The 23216-nt window shown below is 36.1% G+C and overlaps 1 protein-coding gene across 2 annotated transcripts in view; it reads right to left on the bottom strand.

Annotated features, from left to right (window-relative positions):
• The window catches only part of SNX7 (sorting nexin 7), a 108452-nt gene that overhangs the window by 69978 nt on the left and 15258 nt on the right, over window positions 1-23216 (bottom strand). For both annotated transcript variants that reach the window (XM_030327459.1, XM_030327458.1), the window contains exons 2-5: window positions 12125-12307; window positions 6084-6194; window positions 5380-5544; window positions 3141-3339 (exon numbers count right to left, since the gene is read on the bottom strand). In XM_030327459.1, the coding sequence (XP_030183319.1) occupies window positions 3141-3339; window positions 5380-5544; window positions 6084-6194; window positions 12125-12307 (658 nt within the window). The remainder of the gene's footprint in view (window positions 1-3140; window positions 3340-5379; window positions 5545-6083; window positions 6195-12124; window positions 12308-23216) is intronic.

Below are 23216 nucleotides of genomic sequence, written 5' to 3'. Positions count from 1 at the left end.
TACAGCATGTGGTCAGTACAAATGTGACAAATAAACTGGGGAGCACAAGATATAACAAGATCAAAGAAAAACCTTGAAAAAAATTTTTAAATAGAAACCACTAGTTATGATCACCATATTTTCATGATTTGAATATGAATGAAATATCCTATATAGCTTAGGCTCCCAAGCTACAAAATAAAACATTCTATCATCTTCAAAGGAATCTGACAAGTGGGCTTCACACTCAAAAAACTAAGAAATCCCTCCAGTTTGGGTCAATGGCAATCATGCCCTGAAAATCAGAACTCAAATTTACAAAGTCTATCATCAAATCCACTTTTCCTTCTGAGCATTTCACAAACATTAGAGTATACTGAAGATTTTAAAACTATTTCTTTGCAAATGTAAAGCAGCATACTGATGTTCTACAAAACTCGTAGGTAGCTCTTTCCAGGAGCTTCTCTGAATTGCTATTCCACTTAACTATGCATCAAGAATATTCTTAACAGAATTGGAATTGTGGAATACAGTTAAAACAATTAGCCTCTTGAGATTTAAAAAAAAAAAAAGACAAATGATAAATAACAAGGGTGGACCAATAAGTCCTAAAAGAAATTATTAAACTATATTCAGTCACCACAATGACATCACCAAGTGTCAATGCATGGAAAAAAAAAAAAACAAACATAGAGGGAAATGTACATTCAGCTATGACAACTTTTTCTATATTTCTTTTAACAACCAATCACTAATGATAAAGCAAATTTTCCTACCACCAAATCATATGTTCATTCCTTTTTTTCAATCATTGAACAGCTTTTGTTGAGCACCTACTATGTGCTAAGCACTATCTAGATACTAAAAATAAAACAAATCTTTTCCCTTCTTTTCCTCATAATAGAATTTACTATTTAATAGGGGACATAGAAAATTAAAAAAAAAATAAGTCATCTGGGCGTCTGGGTGGTTCAGTCGGTTAAGCGTCCGACTTCAGCCCGGGTCACGATCTCGCGGTCCGTGAGTTCGAGCCCCGCGTCAGGCTCTGGGCTGATGGCTCAGAGCCTGGAGCCTGCTTCTGATTCTGTGTCTCCCTCTCTCTCTGCCCCTCCCCCGTTCATGCTCTGTCTCTCTCTGTCCCAAAAATAAATAAACGTTAAAAAAAAAAAAAAAACTTAAAAAAAATAAATAAGTCATCAGTATAGAGACTTAAAGTAGTTCATCTCTAAAACCAATTTATATTAGGAAGTATATTCTTTGACTTGGCCACCTAGTTCTAATGTAGTTAAATGCAATTAGAAAATTAGCAGAAAGTCATCATGGAATTGGAAAAAAAAATCATCATGGAATAAAGTCTAACTTCTTTTTTTTTAAGGTTATTATCATGTTGCTATTTTATTTTTAAATGTTTATTTAATTTTGAGAGAGAAAGAGCACAAGTAGGGGAGGAGCAGAGAGAGAGAGAGAGGAAGACATAGAACCTGAAGCAGGCTCCAGGCTCTGAGTTATCAGCACAGAGCCCGAAAGGGGGCTTGAACTCACAAACTGTGAGATCATGACCTGAGCAGAAGTCGGATGCTTAACTGACTGAGCCACGCAGGCGCCCCTGAAGTCTAACTTCTAAAGTAAAATAAAAATAAGAAAATTGAAAAAAGGAAATGGTGACATAAAATAGGAAGAAGGACCTAATTTCCAATATATAAATTTCTCTGCCATGCTTGGACAGGTGTAATATAGAGTACTTTTTCCAAAAAAATCACGGAAAATGTGGAAACCCTATTTTCTGATACATCACTTCTTTGATTTTAAGCTATGATCCACATTGTACATTTAAGACCAACTTCATACAACTACAAAATCTTAAGCTCAGGGCTTACTTTGCCATTATTACTTATAAATGGGAACAAGAACAGCTAATAATTGATTAAAACAAATGGGGACTGGCCATGACTACCTTCAAAATCATATAGAAATCAAAAATTTTCTCAATATATCTGGGTATAAGCCACACATGAAGGTGAAATTCTATCTTAATGTTATGTGATACCTCATGTAAGGAGCTTGGAAACCACTACTCAGTCTGAACAAGTAAAATGCTGAATAGACTGAAAAATGAACAACTTTTCTTGGATCTGCAAAACAAGGGAGGACACAGGAAAAACCACTGCCCTCACGACTGGGAAGACAGATGAATACAAGGAATTGTGGGTTACTGGGCACACACTAAAGAGCAGAAACCACCTCTCACCACCCACTGCCGGGGTAGGGAGACTGGAACTGTAATTGATGAACTGCTGGAGGCTCAGTGTAGACAACTCTAAGAGTTAAAAGCCCCAGGGGGAACTCAGTCATGGGGTCAATATTGTGAGATTTACCCCCGGAAGCTCAACTAGGTTCACTGTAAATATTGAATAACAACTACTCCTGCTTCTTGCAGAGGAGAATTTTGAAATAGCCAGAGCACTCTGCTCTTCTTAACAAAAGGCCTGCCCTCAGAGGAAAATAGTTAACCAGAGCCTAACCTGCTCAGGTATTGTCAGAGACTAACTTAGAGAAAGGGAAATACTCAAGTCCAGCCGACTCTGGCCACTCTGGCCCAAGTAAGCAAGGAGAGAAAACTGAGAAACTCTTGTGAAGTTCACAGTCCAGAGGCACAGGCTCACTAAAAGACTGAGACCTGATCACAAAACTGTACAACGCTTCAGAAATAAAAGTTTTTTCTATATTTAGATCGACATAAGTTTTCTATATTTAAAACTATAGAACGCTTCTCCTCCCCCACACCTTACCACATTACTAAAGTCCTGTTTACAGCAGTTCCTTTTACCCAGTATCATGTCTGGTTATTAAGAAAAAATTCCTAATAAAAGGCAAAAAAGACAATTTAAAGAGACAGAGCAAACATCAGAATCAGACATTGGCAGGGGTGTTGAAATGGTGAGACCAGGAATTTAAAGCAATGATGATTAATGTGCTGAGGGCTCTAATGGACAAAGTAAACATCACACAAAAACAGATGGGGACTGTAAGCAGAGAGATGGAAACTTCAAGAAAGAACCAAAAAGAAATGCTAACTTAACATTGCTTTACTACACCAGCAAATGTGAAGATCAGTCAGAAATTGAACAACTTGGTAATCACATTCTAGTTATTCTACATACCCCTTTCTTCCTTGTAAATTCTCTGAGATATTTTGTCTATCAAATTTATTTTCTGGCTAAAAACTTCAATAAAGTTATTCATTTCCATGAACTCTTCTGGGCGGCTTTTTACTCCTCTCATTGACAGTGCAACAGCTCTGACTGTCTGCCCCATCCTGCTGAGTAATCCAGGCCCTTGTTTCTTGTGAGAAGAGAGCTCCTAGAAACAAACAAACAATTAAATATTTGTGGTGAAGCAATATTCCCAACAAAAGGAAATGTAATTGGAAGGATGAAGATGATAAAAATGTTTCATAGACTTTTTTTCATGTAGTTTGAAGCAGGTGAATTTTATTGGGGTACAGTTCTTCCTCTATCTCCTTGATACTATTCCTTTTCAAAGTAGTCGTGTAAAACATGTGCGCAGCTTTCCTCTCAGCATGGATCTTTAAAAGAATAAGGTTTAACAGCAGGAATTGTGCTTAAGGAGATATCGGGGAAGATGAGAGGACAATATGAGATGCAATCTATATTTTATAGCAGGGATTTAATAGAAAATGGTTGACAGAAGATCTCTTAGGGTCTAAACTGCTCCCTGAAAAAAAAAGGAAAATTTTATTAATTCTTTAGTTATAATAATAGCTAGCATATATTGAGAGCTTCTAGGCACTACACACACACACACACACACACACACACATGTAAACTCACCATAACACTTTGAGGTAGGTTCTACTATGATCCTCATTTTACAGAAGAAAATACAAGCACAGCAAGGTTAAGGAGATTGCTCAAAGTCCAGGTGAAATTAAGTTATGGACAAGGATTGATCTGATTCCAGAGGCTTCACTGCTAAGCACTAGCCAGCTCTGTCTTCTTAATGTCACTATAAAAGTTTGTAAATAGATACTCCCTGACCATAACTCTCCAACCGAGTGAAGTAGGTAAACTGTGACACTACCTCCACTGGCTGGCTGGCTGTAGAGACAGATTTTTAATAATATATGTAACTAGCTCTTTCATAGTTAGTCTGGGAGGGAGGAGTATAGATGAGCAAAATAGAAGAACCACTATAAAAGGATACACCACACAAAAGTAACCCTTTAGAAGTACAGCGTATTGAAAAAGAACACCAAGAAGAAGACCACATGACTCTGGTGATGGTTATAGCACTCGTTGAAATATAGGTTTGGGATCAAATAAAAGGTTACTCACAAGAAACAAAAAAAAAAGAATCTATAAATAATAATGCCGACTACCAAATCCACAGATAAAAATATTATATATTATTTATCCAAATATTAAATAATATATTATCTTTCTCCAGATTTACTTTCCTACAGGTCTTACACAAAATAATACATATAAAGTAAGCTTGTTTATTTCCTAGGCAGCATGATTTTATGTGTATATAATAACGGATGTCACCCTTGACCAGGTAACACATCTATCCGGGAGTGCTACAGCATCACTTGATAGAGTAAACATTATCAGAGAGAGCATAAGTCACAACTGGCAAGCTATTACTGAGAACTGACTATAGAGAATGCTTCCAGCAGCTTCTAAGGTTCTGGAGTCAGGCCACAAATTCATTTCACATAAGTCTCAAAGGACTTCCAAATAGCAGTACTATTTGTCAAGATTGAGATGAACCACTTTCTAGCTTCTATCACTTTGGCAACAACTGAGAGATACAAAACTCAACATGAGTCAGTAATCATTTAATACTGACCATGTTTCCTATCCATTTTCTTTCTTGGTGAGTTATATTTTCATAGGTGAAGAGAAAAAAGAAGAGCATATAAATTTTCTGCATTAGAAATAGATTCACTCTTCCCATTAGGTGATTGAAAAAAAATAAGAAAATTGTATTATCTATTTGGCTATCCATCCAACCATCTATCCATTTAATAAAGACTTTTATCCTAACTTGAATAGTCCTAACCCATTTTAAAAGTATATTGTATATGTTCAGTATTGGCTAAGTATGCAAGGAGTACCCTGACATTTAAAAAAAATTCAAATACCAAAAGAAATATGAATATGTGTATGTGAGGAAGATAGAAGATGTCTGTAACGTTTATATGTAGATTTGACAGAGTTAAATCTTAAATCTGAAGAATACCTCTCCAGTGTTCGATAATCCATCTTAATTCAAGGACAGTGCTGACGGATTCATAAACAAAAACCAGAGGAAGCATACAACCAATATACATAAAGACACTAAAGGATTATATGAGTATAAATCAAATTTCTTTACCCAAGCTTGTGCAGTAAGAAATACTTTGAAGTCTTCATTAAATGTTAGAGTCGGGTGATCAGCAATTCGGTTCAGGAACTTATGTAGCGCCTTCCTTCGTGTTTCAATGAAGTCATCATTAAAGCGTTCCACCATACCTTTCACGATAAACTTCTCAGGCAATGGCTGAGGCAAAAAAAGTTTTAAAAGGATCTGAGCATTATGTGGCATGGGATTATAAGGAATTCTACACTCTTCCTTTTTGGAAGACTATTTGAGCTTACATTCATTTCTTATAAAAATAATTTTTCAAAATTCACACTAGAACCAAAACCTGCAAAATCTTAACATATTAGAATAGTTTAGAACAACAAATCTGGGGGCACCTGGGTGGCTCAGTTGGTTAAGCATCCCACACTTGATTTCGGCTCAGGTCATAAACCCATGGTTCGTGAGCTGGAGCCCTGTGTCCGGCGTGGAATGTGGGCCTCTCTCTCCCTCTGCCCCTCCCCTGCTCACTCACTCTCTCTCTCTCAAAATAAATAAACATTAAAAAAAGAAAAAAGAAAGAAAAAGAAATCTGTTACATAGATGGAAAGTTTAAAAGCAAAGGTTTCTGGATAAATGAATTACACTGATTTAAAAGTCTGACATTAGTTATAAGCATTCTAATGATTCACAAGACAAAATGGTAGCTACTCTATGGGAAAAATATGTAGACTTACTGGAATAATCAGAGTGGGGTGTGCTTCTTCAAGTTTTCCTTTCAACCAAAGGAAATCTTGATAACGTCTCCTAACTTCAAATTCGCTGGAGTCAAATTCCCCACGAGATGTCTGAAGAAAGTAGGAAAAAATAACGACACATGCAATATAAGACAGAAGACATTTGCCTAATGTTATTTTAGATATGCTGAAATAAATGGGTCTCTAAGAAAAATTAACAAATTCTAATTATTCAGTGTTTGTCAGCCTGTACTTTTTTTGCAGTCATCAATTCATATAGCAGATGAAACAAAGCAAACTTTCCAGTATTTCCAGAAAGAAAGCAAACATCATGCTCAAATTTAAAATCCAAACTGAAAAATCTGTCTTAGAGCAGCCATCTGCCTTCCCCAAGATTTTAACTACTATTATATTTGGCATGACTTTCTTGCTAACAAGAAAGTGTGTTCTGAATTTAGGTTTCAAATATATTTTTTCTCAAGATGATTAGAATTCAGAATTTGAGGAAAGTCCTATTTTTGTAATTTGGAAAATAACCTGAACATAACTGAGAAAAAATGTTTTCCTGGAATTTGCTCAAATGAATTGCTTTGGTAAAATTTGCTTTTAGTATATGAAAATTCTAACATTTTACAGAGTGATTTTACCACTGTTTAAAAAATGTTATTAATGAAGATTTGATGTGAAAAGAAAATCTTCCTGTCATTTCTCAAGGGATTTTGAGTTATATGCCTAAACTCCTAAAAATTAAGCAAATAAATTAAAATATCTGTTCTCAACAAACCAAAAATCTATGCCAACACATATGACAAAAATAACATGGATACAATATCAACCTCATTTCCACTGCCTGAATCCCAAGCCAAAAAAAAAAAAAAAAAAACAAAAAAAAAAAAAAAACATTATCTGATGCACACTCACTCCCACCAATATCTCATTAACTAAATTTTTGCATATTAAAAATTATAGAATGATATGAGGGTGAAATTTTCCTGGAGGAATAATGATGGAATAACACATTGCATACATATTTTGCACTCACCCAAAATATCAATCATCCACACAGATGAATGCAATTATAAAATTAAGTAGTTCAAGTCATAGATGCAATCTTAATTGTCTTGAAATAAGGTTCATAAAAGTTATTCTTTCCAAGGTTTATTCTTTTACAATGAATGTTTATAATACCATACAATATATTTTATCAAAACATTTCCTTTTTAGTGGGAAAAAGTGGAGGTAAATGATATGCAGAAGTCTAAGGAACTAAATGTTCACAACACACTCTGAAATCTTAACTATGGGTACAAGTTATGGAAATGGTAAAAATAGGAAAACTAAATCTAGTAGAAACACAGTTTAACAACATATATATGAGTTGGTATGTGTACATATACATGCAAATACACACACATGCATACATATATACGCACACAAAACATGGTTTATAATCACTCATTAAACTTTACTTACTGAACACCTTCTTGTACCAGCCACATATGTATAGGTTTACCACCAATTTCCAAAAGTATAAATTGGCATAACCAATACTAAAATACTCAAAAATTGGGCAGTTCAGAGCTTTATATGTCCTGGAGAATTTTCAACACTTTAAGTAGAATAATCTGATAAAAATTCTAGCAAGAGGAAGATGCAAAATCAAGTCAAAGAATTGGTTGATTCTGTCCCCATCACTCTGTCTTTGACTTAAAAGAGTTTTCTAACATACTGCAGTAACACAGGAAGAAAACAGAAGATGTACAAATAATGCCTCTAATACAGAATCGTTTTCCATGGAAGCTATATCATAAATGGTCTTTAATTTTTCATGTCTGACCATAAAAGCTTGGGTAGTTGAAGTTTAGGACTAATGGACTCATGTGATCTACACCCCAAAATGCACTCATTCAACAAACACTGACCTTTGGTCAAGGGCAGTTACTCTAGGCTCTGAGGACTTAGAAAGCTGTTTTTGAGGGAAAATGAATTTTACAATCAGGAATATACTTTAATCCCTACTCCACGCTGGCAGTCATTTATGGGTTTGTCTTCATGATGTGGATGTGAGAGAGAAGACACTCGTTAAATCTCGAAGCTCTTGTTTCTATATGTAGCAAAGGAAAGCACATCTCTTGATCTCCAAAAGAAAAAATACTTCTTTAGAATAGTCACTTCAGATATTTTAACCTGGAGAATAAAGGGCAATTTCTCATAAGGAGAACAGATGCTAGGAACATGGGCTTCCGCATACAATCATTTACAGCCAGGCCATTCTTAAGTATTCTTAAGTAGGAGATTGTCAGTGCACATATGTGCACATGTATATGTGCATTTATCCATATAATCTTAATGTCTATAAATGTAAATTTTAATAAAACTAAAACTTTCTCAGGGAAGCCACCTCTTAACCTCCACATTAGATGGGGTGCTCATGCTCATAAAATCCTATATTTTTCTCTCATAGCATTTATAACTATAATTAAATAATTAAGCATGTAATTGTTTAACATCCATCACCCCCCTAGATTGAGAGCTCCATGAAGGCAGAGGGTATGTCTGTCTTGTTTGCTGGTGTAATCTCAATATACACACACAGTACCTGGGACATAATTGGCACTCAGCAAAACTTCACTGAATATATGAGAGAGTGAATAAATGATAAAAAGTGATTAACAAATCAGGACACTTGGGTGGCTCAGTCAGTTATTCTTTTACAAAGTCAGTCATGACTTTGGCTCAGGTCATGATCCTCATGACCTCAGTGATGAGTTCGAGCCCCATTTCAGGCTCTGTGCTGACAGCTTGGAGTCTAGAGCCTGTTTCGGTTTTTGTGTCTCCCTATCTCTCTGCCCCTCCCCTCCTTGCACTCTCTCTCTCTCTCTCTCAAAAATGAACAAATATTTAAAAAAATTTAAAAAGTGATTAACAAAAAAAAAGACTATATTATACATCCACAAAATGTTTATATATTTGTATCTGCAATGCATATTTTAGTATATGTAGGCATAGTCCATATATTGGATACAGTAAAAATAATCAAAGTAGAACAAAGGGACTTTTTCATAACAGTGAAACTGAAAGGCAGTGTGTCATAACCATAAAGAGATGCACAAAAGTATGACAGAAAACACGCATACTGTGAAAATAAATGGTCTGGATTTAAATCCCAGCTCAGGTAATCACTATAGTGTGTAACCTTTGGCAACTTACTGAGCTTCGATGTCCTCATGCACAAAATGGGGGTAAATCATAACATCTAGGTACTAGGATCATTGTTAGACTTTAAACAAGTAAATACGCATAAAGCGGTCAGAACATTGCCTGGCCCAAAGTAATCACACAATAAATGTTAGTTAAACACACTGTAATATTAACAATATTTACTACTACTACTATTGCTGCTGCTGATATAAGGGCAGTACATCATTTAAAATATGGTGTAAATACGGATATTATATGTCTGTGATTAGAGTAAAATTCACAGGGTAGCTTATAAAAACAGTGTCTTTCTAAAAGAAACAAATAATGATGGGAAAATAATTCAGCTACACAAATTCTTTGCCAGGAAGGATGATGACAATGGATGCTTTTAATTAAAATAGTAATACCAGGAGAAATCTGGTCCTATTTTTAGCAATATGTCTGTATAAACACATTAAATATTCACAACAACCCTCCAAGCCTAGTACTGTTATCTTATTTACAACTGCGGATACTAAGCATAGAGAGGTTAATTAAATTGCCCAAAAGACATAGCAAGAAAGGGGAGTAATCAAGATTGAATTCCATGCTATCTTGTTCTACAACCTCTTGATAGGAGTATGATACTATAAATTTCTTCACTCACCCATTGACCAAAAAGTTAAATTGCTTACTCACTATATCCTAAGAATTGTGTTTGGAAATGTGGATAACTGAAGATATAACTACCTTCCTTGAGAAGCTCACATACTTGTTGGGAATAAAATAAACACACAGTTATCTACTCACATACAGGTAGGTGGCAATTACTGAACACTTATTATGTGTCAGGCATTTTGCTAAGTGTTCTATGTCGATAACCAATCCTAAATCAATTCTTACAGCAACTCTACAGAACCAGGTTTGATTGTCATTTCCATTTTTTAGATTAAAAAAAAAAACAACAAAAACCATGAGGCTTAGAAGGATTAAATATAGGCTTAAAATTTCTTTGCTATACTGACTCCAGTGTTTTACATCCTTTAAGAATTCAATTAGAACAGCATGAGAAAACAGAAGAAAGAAAGAGGCTTCCAGCCTACAGATGCAGGGGGCAAGGCCATGGCATGCATTATCTCCAGTTGTGTCTTGGAAAATAAACATTAGTTCTTCTGTTTAGAAGAGGAAGGACATAACAGAGAGAAGGAAAAGTATATGCAAAGTCATGAGAATAAAAAATACCCTAGGGTATTCAGGTAACAAAAATAGGTCTAGATGAGTGGAGGGCAGGGGTATTAAAAATGGGGAGTTAAAGAGAGTAGTCTTACAAGAGTAGGTTGGCATCAGACTGAGAAATTCTTGATATGTCATACAAAGGAATTTGCACTTTGTTCTGTAGAAAATGAGGAACCCAGAAGGGTTTTAAGAACCTGAGTGAAGAGATCAAATACATGCACTTTTTAAGACACATAACTAGAAGTGGTGTAGAATTTGCACTGGGAGAAGTGATTATAGGAAGATGGTCCAAAACCTTCTCAGCTACAAAAGGGATGTAGGGTGTCACCTCAAAAAGAGAATACTATATTTTATGAATATAATTGCTAAAGGTTGCTATTACATGAAGGATTTTAAAAAACAGTTACTTGACTTGGTTGTTTTATTCTGGCAGAAGAAAACTCTCTTTTTGCAGAGACTTACCCTAGGATCAAGGAGAGATTTCGATTCTACATTTACTCTGCATTTGAATTAGTGGACAACTAGCAGTATCTTATACATAAGATAAAGTGGCCACTGGCTCTTATTTGGAAAGAAAATGAAATTATATTTTGTAATCTTCAGAAAAAATGCTATATTAAAATATCACATCATGTTGTTAACTAGTTTTCTTTATTAGCAACCTGAAGCTCTTCTTTTCCAAAGACATTTCTTTATATTTTTAAAACTAAAAACAAAATGTTCCTGTTTAAAAAAAAAATTAATGCTTATTTATTTTTGAGAGAGAGAGACAGAGACAGAGAACAAGCCAGGAAGGACAGAGAGAGAGGGAGACAGAATCCGAAGCAGGCTCCAGGTTCTGAGCTGTCAGCACAGAGGCCAAGACAGGGCTCAAACTCACGAGCTTTGAGATCATGACCCGAGCGGAAGTTGGATGCTAAACTGACTAAGCCACCCAGGTGCCCTAAATGTTCCTGTTTCAACAGGCACCACTGCTAAAAACAATGAGTGACTGCGGCACCTGGGTGGCCCAGGGGGTTGAGCGTCTGACTTCAGCTCAGGTCATGATCTCATTGTTTGTGAGTTCAGGCCCCATATTAGGCTCTCTGCTGTCAGCCCAGAGCCCACTTCAGATCCTCTGTCCTCCTCTCTCTGCCCTTACCCCACTTTCTCACATGTGCACACGTGCTCTCTCTCCCCTCTCTCAAAAATGAATAAACGTTAAAAAAAAATGAGTGACCATATGTGGAATTTGAGAAACTCAACAGATGAACAAAGGGGAAGGGAAGGAAAAATAAGATAAAAACAGAGAGGGAGGCAAACTATAAGAGACTCTTAAATACAGAGAGCAAACTGAGTGCTAATGGAAGGGAGGTGGGTGGGGGGATGGATTAAATGAGTGATGGGCTTTAAGGACAGCACTTTTGAGATGAGCACTGGGTGTCATATGTAAGAGATGAATCAGGGGGTTCTACTCCTGAAGCCAAGGCTACACTGTATGTTATCTAATTTGAATTTAAATTAAAAAAAAAGTGTTGAAATTTGAATTTCACTGATTTCATACAGAACAAGTACAGATTAGATGCAACATCTTACCAAAAGTTCAGAGAACAACTGATTCAAGAAGGTGCTCATTAAAGATTTACCTTAGTAATAATCCTGTAAGTAATGAAAGTTTCAATTGTGGTAACATGACTTTCAGGTTCATCAACTGTAATGAAAAGATCTTTCAAATCTGGCTCATCTTCAAACTTGATTTGGTTAATCATTGATAGAGGGGACGTTGGCATCATAGGGCTGAAGGAATTCATGTCCATCAACGAGGCATCCTAAGAAATAAAACACATTCAAAAATTAACATCTATGGAAGAAACAATTTAAAATCCTGTTTTTCTTAGACACAATGAGTACTAATGAAATATGTCAAGAACAAAAAGGATGATTGGGTTCCTGGTTAAATATGATATGTCAAACATGTATTTTTCTCTCTGCTTCCTCTTAAAATCCCACTATAAAAATGACAACAAAGAAATAAACAAATTAAAGCAAACTAAGACAAAAAGGCATAAAAGACATAAACCCTCGAGGTAAAAAAAGAGGGAGACAGAGAGAGATGAAGCAAACAAAAGCAACTACTTTTTGGAAACTAGAAATCTGACTGAGGCGTAACTGAAATAGCAGTGCAAAGAAAGCTGAACAGTAAACCTAGGAGTTAATGGTAAACCTAGAAGGCATGTTTATAAGACAGAATCCCAGAGAGACTTAAGAATTACAGGCACCAGAAACCCATGGACACAGAGTGCTGACAGAGCTAAAACCAGAGGACTGGTTGAGAAGCTAATAAAACAAGAGAGTCAGTACCTTAGATTCCCTCACCTACCCCAAGCCACCGGGTGACATTTCTTCCCCAGTTTTGCAAAAAAGTGGAAGTTTACTTTCAGAAATGTCTCTGAAAAGGGTGCCAGGCAGAAGGGAGGAAGAGATAGCAAAGAAAAGTCCTACATACGAGATGGGAAGATAGCCAACTCTCTCCCCTCATCTGGCCCTATGAATTCTGGCATCAATGCACAAAATTCCACCCAGTGGTTGCAGGGTTCCTCTCTTAGCTTGCCATTTCAAGAAAAAAAACTAACAGTTGCAGTCCCTGATGAGTGAGCCAGGTCTCTGCATAATCACCCTGCTCTGAAGCCCTTACCGTACATGATGAATATCTACTCCGCTTTTTATTACCTGATGTAGAAACTACGAAATATCTAAATATGCGAAAAGCCTCTGATATGAAAGAAAATTCACAAACAGAAGACAGGAAGCAGTTAGAGAACAGAATGCTTAAAAAAAATGGATGAAATCATCAGAGATAAGAATGATATCAAATTCATGAATAAAAACAGGAGTTATATTGTTAAAAAATTCAGAAAACAGCAGCAAGACAATAAAAAAGGAGGCTCATGAAAATTCAAATATGATAATAGGATAACAACTCAACAGGAAGTTTGAAAGATAGAACTCAAGAACTAAGTTGAATTAAAAGGACAAAAGATGGAAAGGAGAAGGAAGTGTTTTTAAAAATTAAGGGATCCAGGCAGGTAGTGCCTGAATAAAACGAATTCCATAAAATGAAGAGGAAAATGTGCTTTGAACTGAAGTGTTTCCAGGTTGATAGGGCTTTTCCTGCCTCCTCAAAATGAATGGGGGCAGTGGTGGGGTCGGAAGTGCTCCTGCAATTACCATGACATTGCATAATACAGGTTAGCTTCCAGAGAGAATATAAACAGGTAAAATACAACAGAAATCTCAGGAATCAGAATGGCTCCAGATTTCTCAATGGTAACACGGGACACTAAATGACAATAAAATATCTTCCAAATTTTGAGAGGAGAATATCTTCTACCTAGAACTCTATATAGCCAAACAAATTGTCATTCAAGTATACAAGTAGATTAAAGTCATTTCAGATATACAAGATTTCAAAAACTGATTTCCCATCCATTTATTCTTTGGAAGCTTCTTTAATATTCCAAAATTATATGAAGGCATATAACAAGAGGAAATAGGATCTAAAAACAGGAGATTCAACAGAAAAGAGAACTACATGAAATTCTTTGGATGATCATGAAATTATGTTCCACGTTGACAGCTTTGCAGCAGAACTAAAGAACAACCTATACAGACTGGGTCAGGAAGACAGAGTCACCAGGGAGGCAGGGAGATGAACAGGGAAAAAGAATAAGGGAAGAGGCAGAAGGGAGGTGGATAAGAGAAAGAGACAGGGGAGTGAGCAAAGGAAGAGGAAAAAAAAAGAGAGGGAGGGAGGAGGGAGGGAGGGAGGGAGGATGGAGGGGAAGGAAGAGGTTCCTTCCTTTCTTCTCTTCCTCCTTGCCCTTCCTACTTCCTTCCCTTCTCTTTCCTTTTTTTCTCTTCTCTTTCTCTTCTCTTTCTTTCTCCTTTTTCTCTTCTTTCTGCTTCCTTCTTCTCCTTCCGTCCTTCCCCTTCCTTCCTTCCTTCCTTCTTCATTGCTAATTAATGGCTGTATGGAGGGACCGTCTGTTGATAGTCCTCTATTGTCTCCCCCATTACAGGAAGCATGCCATGTTAGATATTGTAGATGAATTGTGATGGGTGCAAAGAAAGCCAAGATGGAAAGAATGCAAGAGAAGTAGAAAGGAAGGGATAGAGAAAATGAATGAATGAAGGAATAATGAATGGTGAACTCTCAAGAAAACAAAAGGTGTACAAGAATTAAAATGTAATCATAGTTCACTCTATGGCCTTGACTTTGAATAAAAATAAATTGTTCTTAATTTTGAATTTAACTAAAAATGGTGATATAATTATACTTATGGTCAGAAGAAAAAATATATATACTGTATATGTTTGAGGGGAAGAGACATTGCCTATAAAATAGCTTCAAAAATGCAATTACTATGATGGATAAAAGGAAGATGAGCAACTATTCCAGACTGAAGACCAAAGAGACATAATAGCTAAACACAACATGTGATCTTGAACTGGATTCTGTACCAAAGGAGGAGAACCTTTGTTTTTTTCTTTCTGAACTGTTATTGGGACAACTGGAGAAATGTGAAAGGATCTGTGGATGGGAATGTGGTATTGTGTCTGTATGGTTTCCTGATTTGTATATGCATACTGTGATTAAGTAGGAGAGTGTCCCTGTTTTTTTAAAAAAAAAAAAATACACACAGATCTATTTAGGAGTAATGAAACAGCAAGTCTCCAATGTACTCAACTTAGCATACAGACACATAAAGCGAAAGTTGTGAAATGGCAATAATTGGGAAATCTAGGTTCTTTGTGATATTCTTGCAACTTTTCTCCCAGTTTGAAATTATTTCAAAATAAAAAAGTATATTTATAGTTTTTAAAAGTCAAATAATTCTACAGAGTTTAAAATAAAACAAGACAAATTAAAAATTAAAAAGCAGCTTCCTCTTCTCCAGAATTGCTATTCCCATGTCATGCTTCTCAGAAGCAAATGCAGAACTCTATTTGCTGTTCTTTTTCCTTGTTACATTCCTTATTTGAAAATAATATATGTATTGCTTTTTTTTTTCAATTTTGACATTATCAGTAGGTTTCCTACTAAGGAGAATAAAGAGTATTTATTTACTTAATTATGTGAGTATAGACTCACAATTCCTATGTTACTCAATGGGTTGTAATCCATAAATACTGTAATTTATTTTGATGTTGTAAGTATCCAAACCTGCCTAGTGGGAGCTCCTTAATGCTGGCACCTCTGTGTTTTTGATATGTCTTCATTATTCCAGAGCACTTTATATAACATAACTTGGCAAAATAAGATGTTTCAGGTTTACCTTATATTTTCCCTGACCCAGTTATGGAATCAGATATTTCTCCAAGGAGCTCTGGTTCCTTTTAGAGGAAATTGGAATTTGGAAACCAAGATATGAATGATAGGAAATGTATGTATAACACACACACACACACACACATGCACACACACACACACACATGCAGATACACATCTGGATGTAGATATATACAGATCGATAGAAATATAAATAGATATTAAATCCTAGGAGTTCACACTGATACCTCCAATTACAATTTGACACCATTTGACTTTTCCAGCCTCCCTTCTTCCCATATTTGTAACTCTTCTCCAGCAGAGAGAAGCCTGGCTCCCATTATCCTGAAGATATTTACTTATATGCTCAATCTTCCTACCTGTAACTAATCTCCTATCCAGGCCAGCTGTCTTCTCAGACCTGACCACATAAGCCAAGGCAGCCTATATTCACTCACAACCACACTGGATCCCTCGTCAGCCCCAATCCTACTGGCTACTTCCTTGGACATGCTGGTTGTTTCCTGAGGCATCATTTTTTTTTAATGTTTATTTATTTTTGAGAGAGAGGGAGAGACAGAGTATGAGCTGGGGGAGGGGCAGGGAGAGAAGGAGACACAGAATCCAAAGCAGGCTCCAGGCTCTGAGCTGTCAGCACAGAGCCCAATGCGGGGCTAGAACTGGCAAGCTGTGAGATCATGACCTGAGCTGAAGTTGGAAGTTTAACCAACTGAGCCACCCAGGTGCCCCATCCTCAGGCATCATTTTTAAAGAAAGGGAAGGGAAGGCTGGATGTTATTTTTTTAACAAAAAATTTTAAATGAAACCAAAGGATAATATGCAGTAAATGTTAAATACATCTTTTCATATGTAAAGATAAAACTAACAGTATCAATATGACATCTGAGTTATTTCTTCAGTAGTATATAATGATGTTTCCAACTCTATACTTTTTTCTTTTAAATACAACTCTTAGTCTCTAAAATTAAGAATCCAGATTTCAGAATCAAAAATTTTGTCTTTTGCTATGTTATGAACAGACTAAAGTTAACCAACACACGTAGAGATGAATTCTGCAATCAAGTCCATCAAACTTAGCAACAGAGTTGGCCAGTCCTAGCCGGAAAAACAAAATAAAACAAAACAAAACTACATTACATTACATTACATTACATTACATTACATTACATTACATTACATTACAAAGGAGGCCAAAAACTAGGTTCTAGTTCTTTCTCTGACACTGACTAAACAGGTAACTTTGAACAATTAATTCAGCCTTTCAAGGTTAAATTGAGGAGATGGAGCTAAAAATCTGCAAAATCTCTCCCACCTCAAAGGCTAAAATAATACAACTTCTAAATGCATTAATATAGGAAATTGTAGCAGATCCTGACATTTTAAGAAAAGGAACTTTCTTGCAGTACTAGGAATGAAAAAAGATTGAAATCATAATATGGACTTATTTTTCCCCTCAAAACAAATCAACTTAAATACTTTGGAAGCATCAGTTACATCCAGAGCCCTGTTCTCAAGGCTCTTTCCACACAAAAAGTTAGTTTATGTGAACTACAATACAGCATTTGGTTAAGCCCTCAATGCAATAATACAGGAGATATTAGGGTAAGACACACCAGGTGAAGAGATAAGAACAACAGTTGCTCAAATTAAGAACGTTCAGATTAGGGGCACTTGGGTGGCTCAGCTGGTTAAGCGTTGGACTTTGGCTCAGGTCACAATCTCACAGTTCATGGGTTCCAGCCCCACATCAGGATCTGTGCTGACAGCTTGGAACTCAGAGCCTGCTTGGGATTCTGTGTCTCCCTCTCTCTGCCCCTCCTAAGCTTGCACTCTGTTTCTCTCTCCCTTTCTCTCTCTTTCAAAAATAAATACGCATGGAAAAATTAAAAAAAAAAAAGTTCAGGTTATTGTGATTACAAAATGATTTGTGAAAGGAAAAACATTGAGGTATGACTTAGACCAAGGAATAGAAGACAACTAAAACAATAAGTGGGTTAATCAGACACAGAAAAACATAGAGACAATAAATGTTTTGCAACAGAAGTTTAGCATAATAAATTATGGTATATCCCTACGATACGCTACCATAAAGTTTATCCATGTGATAGAATACAATAAAGTGATTAAAAGTAATGTTTTAGAAGTAACTTAGAATACAGTTGCTGGAAAAAGGTTCATAGTATGTTATTAAAAGAAAATAACATAAAATTTGTGTACAGTTAGATTCTTATGTGTATATGTGTGTTTATGTGTGTGTGACAGAGAGGATAGGAGAAACAGAAAGTGAGAGAGTGAGAGAGAGAGAGAGAGAGAGAGATAGCACAGACTTACAAGCTATACCAAAAAAGTTAGCAGAAGTTATTTCAGGTGTTGGAATTGCTGTTGAGGTTAATATTTTTCTATGAGTTTCTATATTTCCAAATATTCTAAAATAAACATATATGGAGAAAGGTATTAAAATTGCTAGTGTCAACACTGTGCAAAATATGTTCAAAGACAGTAGGAACTACTGGAATAAGTTAAAACAGTTGTCTGTGGCCATTGGGCAAAAAAAACTCGGATTATATTTGACTTCTTAACTCATCAATGCTGCATAATTAAATAGGAAATTTAAAATGTCTGGCATCACACTGGGCTTATCAAAATAAATTATGGAATGCTAACACAATGGAACACTAAACAGCCATTAAAAACATAATTTAGAGGTTCCAAATAAATGTGCCATCAGCATGCACAAAACTCTCTATATACAGTATATATCGAATACAGTATAGCCACTTCATTACTTAAGTACACGTTTTTGCAATCCAAAGAGGATTTTCGCTCACATGGAAAAAGGGGAAAATAGTGTTCAGTAACTGTTCTGCAGCAAGCCCTCATAGAGGTAGTGTACATCCCAAGCAGTGAGGGTGGCGCCACCAAGCTCCTTCCCCAGGAACTACACTCAGCGTTGTGGCGTCAAACTCCATGACTTGAACTGTGCCTATGTGCATCTGTGCTTTATCCCAATTTATTTTGTGCATCCTTTAGCAAAATGTATCCTAAGCTTTCGGAAAAGCCTAAGAGAGTTGTTTTTTGGGTCTTGGAATGCTCAAAAACTTTCTCCATAATAGATTAATGGAAATTGCTCCTTTGCTTTATATCATTTTCGCTTACAAAAGGTTTCACAAGAATGCTCTACTTTGAGATAGTGGGGTGTGGGGGTGGGGGTAAAGGCTGTAGTAGCTTTTAAAGCTGACAAATTTTAATTTGATGAGCAAACGTACTTTAAATTTCCCTGACACTGCACACAACTGTGTGCTTTGGTATTCTTTGTAATCACCCTCTTAACTCACCACAACCCATTTCTTATACCTACTACATAATTTAGCATTCTATTTCTTTCTGCTTAAAATGCATCCTTTTGTAGAGTGGGAAAGATCTGCATGAATTTCCAAAGGCTCACAATTCCAGTGAGCATAGTGTGATGTCAAAAATATGCTTCAATATCGAGCAGAGGAAGAAAATTACAGGCTGAAATTTAGCAACATCCAAGATTTCAGTAGAAGGATTTAAATTACTATGAATCACTCAAGAACATTCTTAAAACCTCAATAAAACTGACTATCCGAAGAGTTTTATATTCACTTCAAAAAAAAAGTTAAGAAAATATAATGACAATACTTAAAAGATTTACATTTGGACAGGAATAAGAGAAGAAAATAAGTGTTTGAGAAGATCCAAAGAAGCAATTAACCAAAAAAGCCCTCCATTTAACCTTTTGTAGTGGATGCTTTTCAGGGGAAATGGATCATTAAAATTTGTTCTTTATAAACAAAGGTCTCGCCCCCACAATAATGTGGGCTCCTTTCTCCTGTTAGCTATCTCTTTCTCTCTCCCCACCCCCACCCCAAACTTTATTTATACATTCATTTATTCTTAGCATTTAGATAGATGTCCATTATCTTATGATATTTTGGACAATGAAAGTACATAATTTCATTTTCTTTCCTCAAGAGATAAAAGAAGAAGGGAACTTATCTGTGTGGTAATTCTCTACTTCTTAAATAACAGTGAATATCTTTCTTACAGCTAGCATAGTGAAAACACACACGTGCATGCACACATACCCCAAAAATCTAGGGATGATTTCAGGGTGAGATGTGAACATGTATAATAGTGAAGCCAAATTATTGCAAGAAGTCACTGTCTTTTACCCTTACTCCAAACCAACACATCCATCTAAAGAGAAACCACTTAAATGACTTTACTGAAATAAACAGACATTAGTTAGAATTGTGTTAACATGATATTGAAATGTATTGACACAATCACTTATCAACTAAGTATAAGTTTTCCTTGTTGTTACTTTTTTTTTTTTGAAGTTTATTTATTTTTCAGAGAAAGAGAGAGAGAGCGTGAGTGCATGCCCGTGAGTGGGGGAAGGGGCATAGAGAGGAAAGAGAGAATCCCAAGCAGGTTCTGCACTGCCAGCAAAGAGCCCGACGGGGTTTCCAACCCACGAACTGTGAGATCATGAGCTGAAACCAAGATATGGATGCTTAACTCACCGAGCCACCCAGGCACCCCTACTTTTGGTTTATTATAAGCATTGGTTATAGGTCAAATTGTGTCCTTCCAAAATGGACCTAACACCCCATACCTCAGAATGTGACCTTATTTGGAGACAGGGTCTTCATAGGGGATATCAAGTCAAAATGTGGTCATTGGGGTGGGTCCTGATGCGATATAACCAGTGTCTTTATAAGAAGGACACATTTGGACACAGAGACATGTACAGAGGGAAGACAATGTTAAGGAACGCAAGGAGAAGACAGCCATCTACAAGTCAGGTTGAGAGGCCTGGAACAGATCCTTCCCTCATTGCCCTCAGAAGGAACCAACCCCCTTGACACCTTGATTCCAGACTTCTAGGTTCCAGAACTGTGAAAAAAATAAACGTCTCTTATTTCAGATACCTAATCTATGTACTCTGTTATGGCAGCCTAGCAAACTGACAGCATTTCTATACATAGAGTAGTACACAATAAAGATCTAAGGAAGGAAGCAAGGGTAGAAAAGAAGGAAGGAGTGATGATTACAGTATTTCATCCTTGCTCCATTCACTCATGTTCTTACAGGTTAACAAGCAACTCCAATAATTTCTGAGAAACGTTTTTGCCTCTCTCCTTTAATGCTCTCAGATGGTTTCAAAGTTCTACTACTGAAATAAATAAAATATATAGCTGAAATTTAAAATAAACAATGGCTTGCCAATATTTGAATACTCAGGAGATAAATACTAAAGAAACAGGTTAAAAGGTTAGATATGACCTTCCTAAGAGTTGTCCTTCCTATCTCTCAGTAAAAGGCTACTTGGGAACATCTCATAAATATAACATGAATTACTCTGATAATACTAAATCCTATCCACCATCTGTGCACAAACAGCTATTTTCTTTTTACAAGTAGAGGGAAAAAAATCAATGTGAGAAGTGTGATAAATCAGAATCATGGCATGAAAAGGCCATGCAAATAAAATTTGCTGATGCGCAAGAAACACGCACACCAAGAGACATCTGGTAAAAAAGCAACTTAAAGTGGAAGGAGTTTGAGAAACTGTGTTATGAGGGACACTCATCCTGATGGGCCTAAATTTAGACTTACCAGCTGTGTTTTGGTTTACAGCTCCTTCCAATCTGCCTGCTTATAATAATAATAAAAAATCAGAAAGGCCTTCTGTGGAACACTGTTGAAAATGTGATTGGGGGAAAAGCCAGCCTGTGTCGTGTTCTATAAAGGGGCATACAACACTCTAATCTTGTTTGACATAATTTCCAGGGCTATGTGGTATATATACCCTTGTATGCATATACCATAATTTATTTATCCATTTTTCTGTTTCTAGCATTTCTATTTTCTAACAGTGTTGCCTTGAATGTACTTGGACTTCCTCAGGTTTTGTGCACTACAAAGCTATATTCTAACCATAGAAATTTTTCAAATCATTTTATTTGACATAACAAATGATGTTATTTGTTATCAGTCCACCTCCCCCAAAATGTAGTGTACTTAAAAATAGAGTTTCTAGTAAGTCAGAGAGGTCATATCTCACCTTAGATCATAGAAGATTAAAGAGAGGATTAAAAAATATGAATCAATGTGTTATACACATCACTTGCTTGAAAGTTTTATACGAATTATCTTATGTAAACCTTACCACAACCCTTTAGAGTATGTTCCATTTCTCAGCTCCTCCCCCCAGCACCTATTTTTAACCAGATAGCAATACTTATGATTTGTAATTTTACAATGGTGAGAAAGGAATACATGTTTAGTAGAAACCATACTTTGGTGTTGAATTTTGATCTTTTCTTGGGCTAGTGATATGTGTGCAGTATGATACTCTCAGGTTGCTGGACAGCAGCGTCCCAGTTAGCCATATCATCACAAAGGTAAATAGTCAATATACTTACAACCATGCTGTACCCATACAACCAATCTGTTTTTCACTTTCAGGACAGTATTCAACAAATTCATTATCTCAGGTCAATGAGATATTCACCACTTTATTATAAAATAGGCTTTGTGTTAGATGATTTTGCCCAACTGTAGGCTAATGTAAATATTCTGAGCATGTTTAAGGTAAGCTAGGCTAGCTATGATGTTTGGTATGTTAGGTGTATTAAATACATTTTTAACTTATACTACTTTCAATTTACGATGGGTTTGCCAGGATGAAACACCAATGTAAATGAAGAAGAGCTGTATATATTTTTGCATGCATGAAAATACTCCATAATAAAATTCATTTAAAAAGTTATAAAAGGTGTGTCCAAATAGAATAAGGATATATTCTTTACACTCAGACACACACACACACACACACACACACACACACAAACTTACTGTCTTTACTCACCTCATAAAGAATACTGCATATATAAGCAAGGACAAATAAATAACACGTAAGATGATAAGGCTGAAAGGCGAGGCTCCCTCACTACGTGTGTCCTCCAAACCACTGGTGTACCTGTATGTGTGCCTTACCAATATGTCATATTACTGCATGCTGAAGCCATTTAAAGCCACTAATGTTAAATCCACAAATGACAAAGGTCTCCTAAACTTGTCTTAAAATAAGTTTGGGGTACTGGATAACATACTAAACACAGTATCAGCCAACTACCTATTATGGATTCAGTGATGACTAAGCAGAAGTGGAGCAAGCCAGGAAAAAGAATTATTCTAACCAGAATTCCTTGAAGAAGTTGAAAATATGTCCTATGGGCAGATAACACTGCAGATTCAACTCAGGAATGTAATAAAAAAAAAAAAAAGGTACAGCATTATCAATTGACTGTACACTTAACAGGCATGACCAGGACGGATTCTGGCATACACTAAAT

Source organism: Lynx canadensis, chromosome C1 (assembly GCF_007474595.2).
Source record: "Lynx canadensis isolate LIC74 chromosome C1, mLynCan4.pri.v2, whole genome shotgun sequence".
Classification (NCBI taxonomy): domain Eukaryota; kingdom Metazoa; phylum Chordata; class Mammalia; order Carnivora; family Felidae; genus Lynx; species Lynx canadensis.
This window is presented reverse-complemented; position numbering and strand designations above follow the sequence as displayed.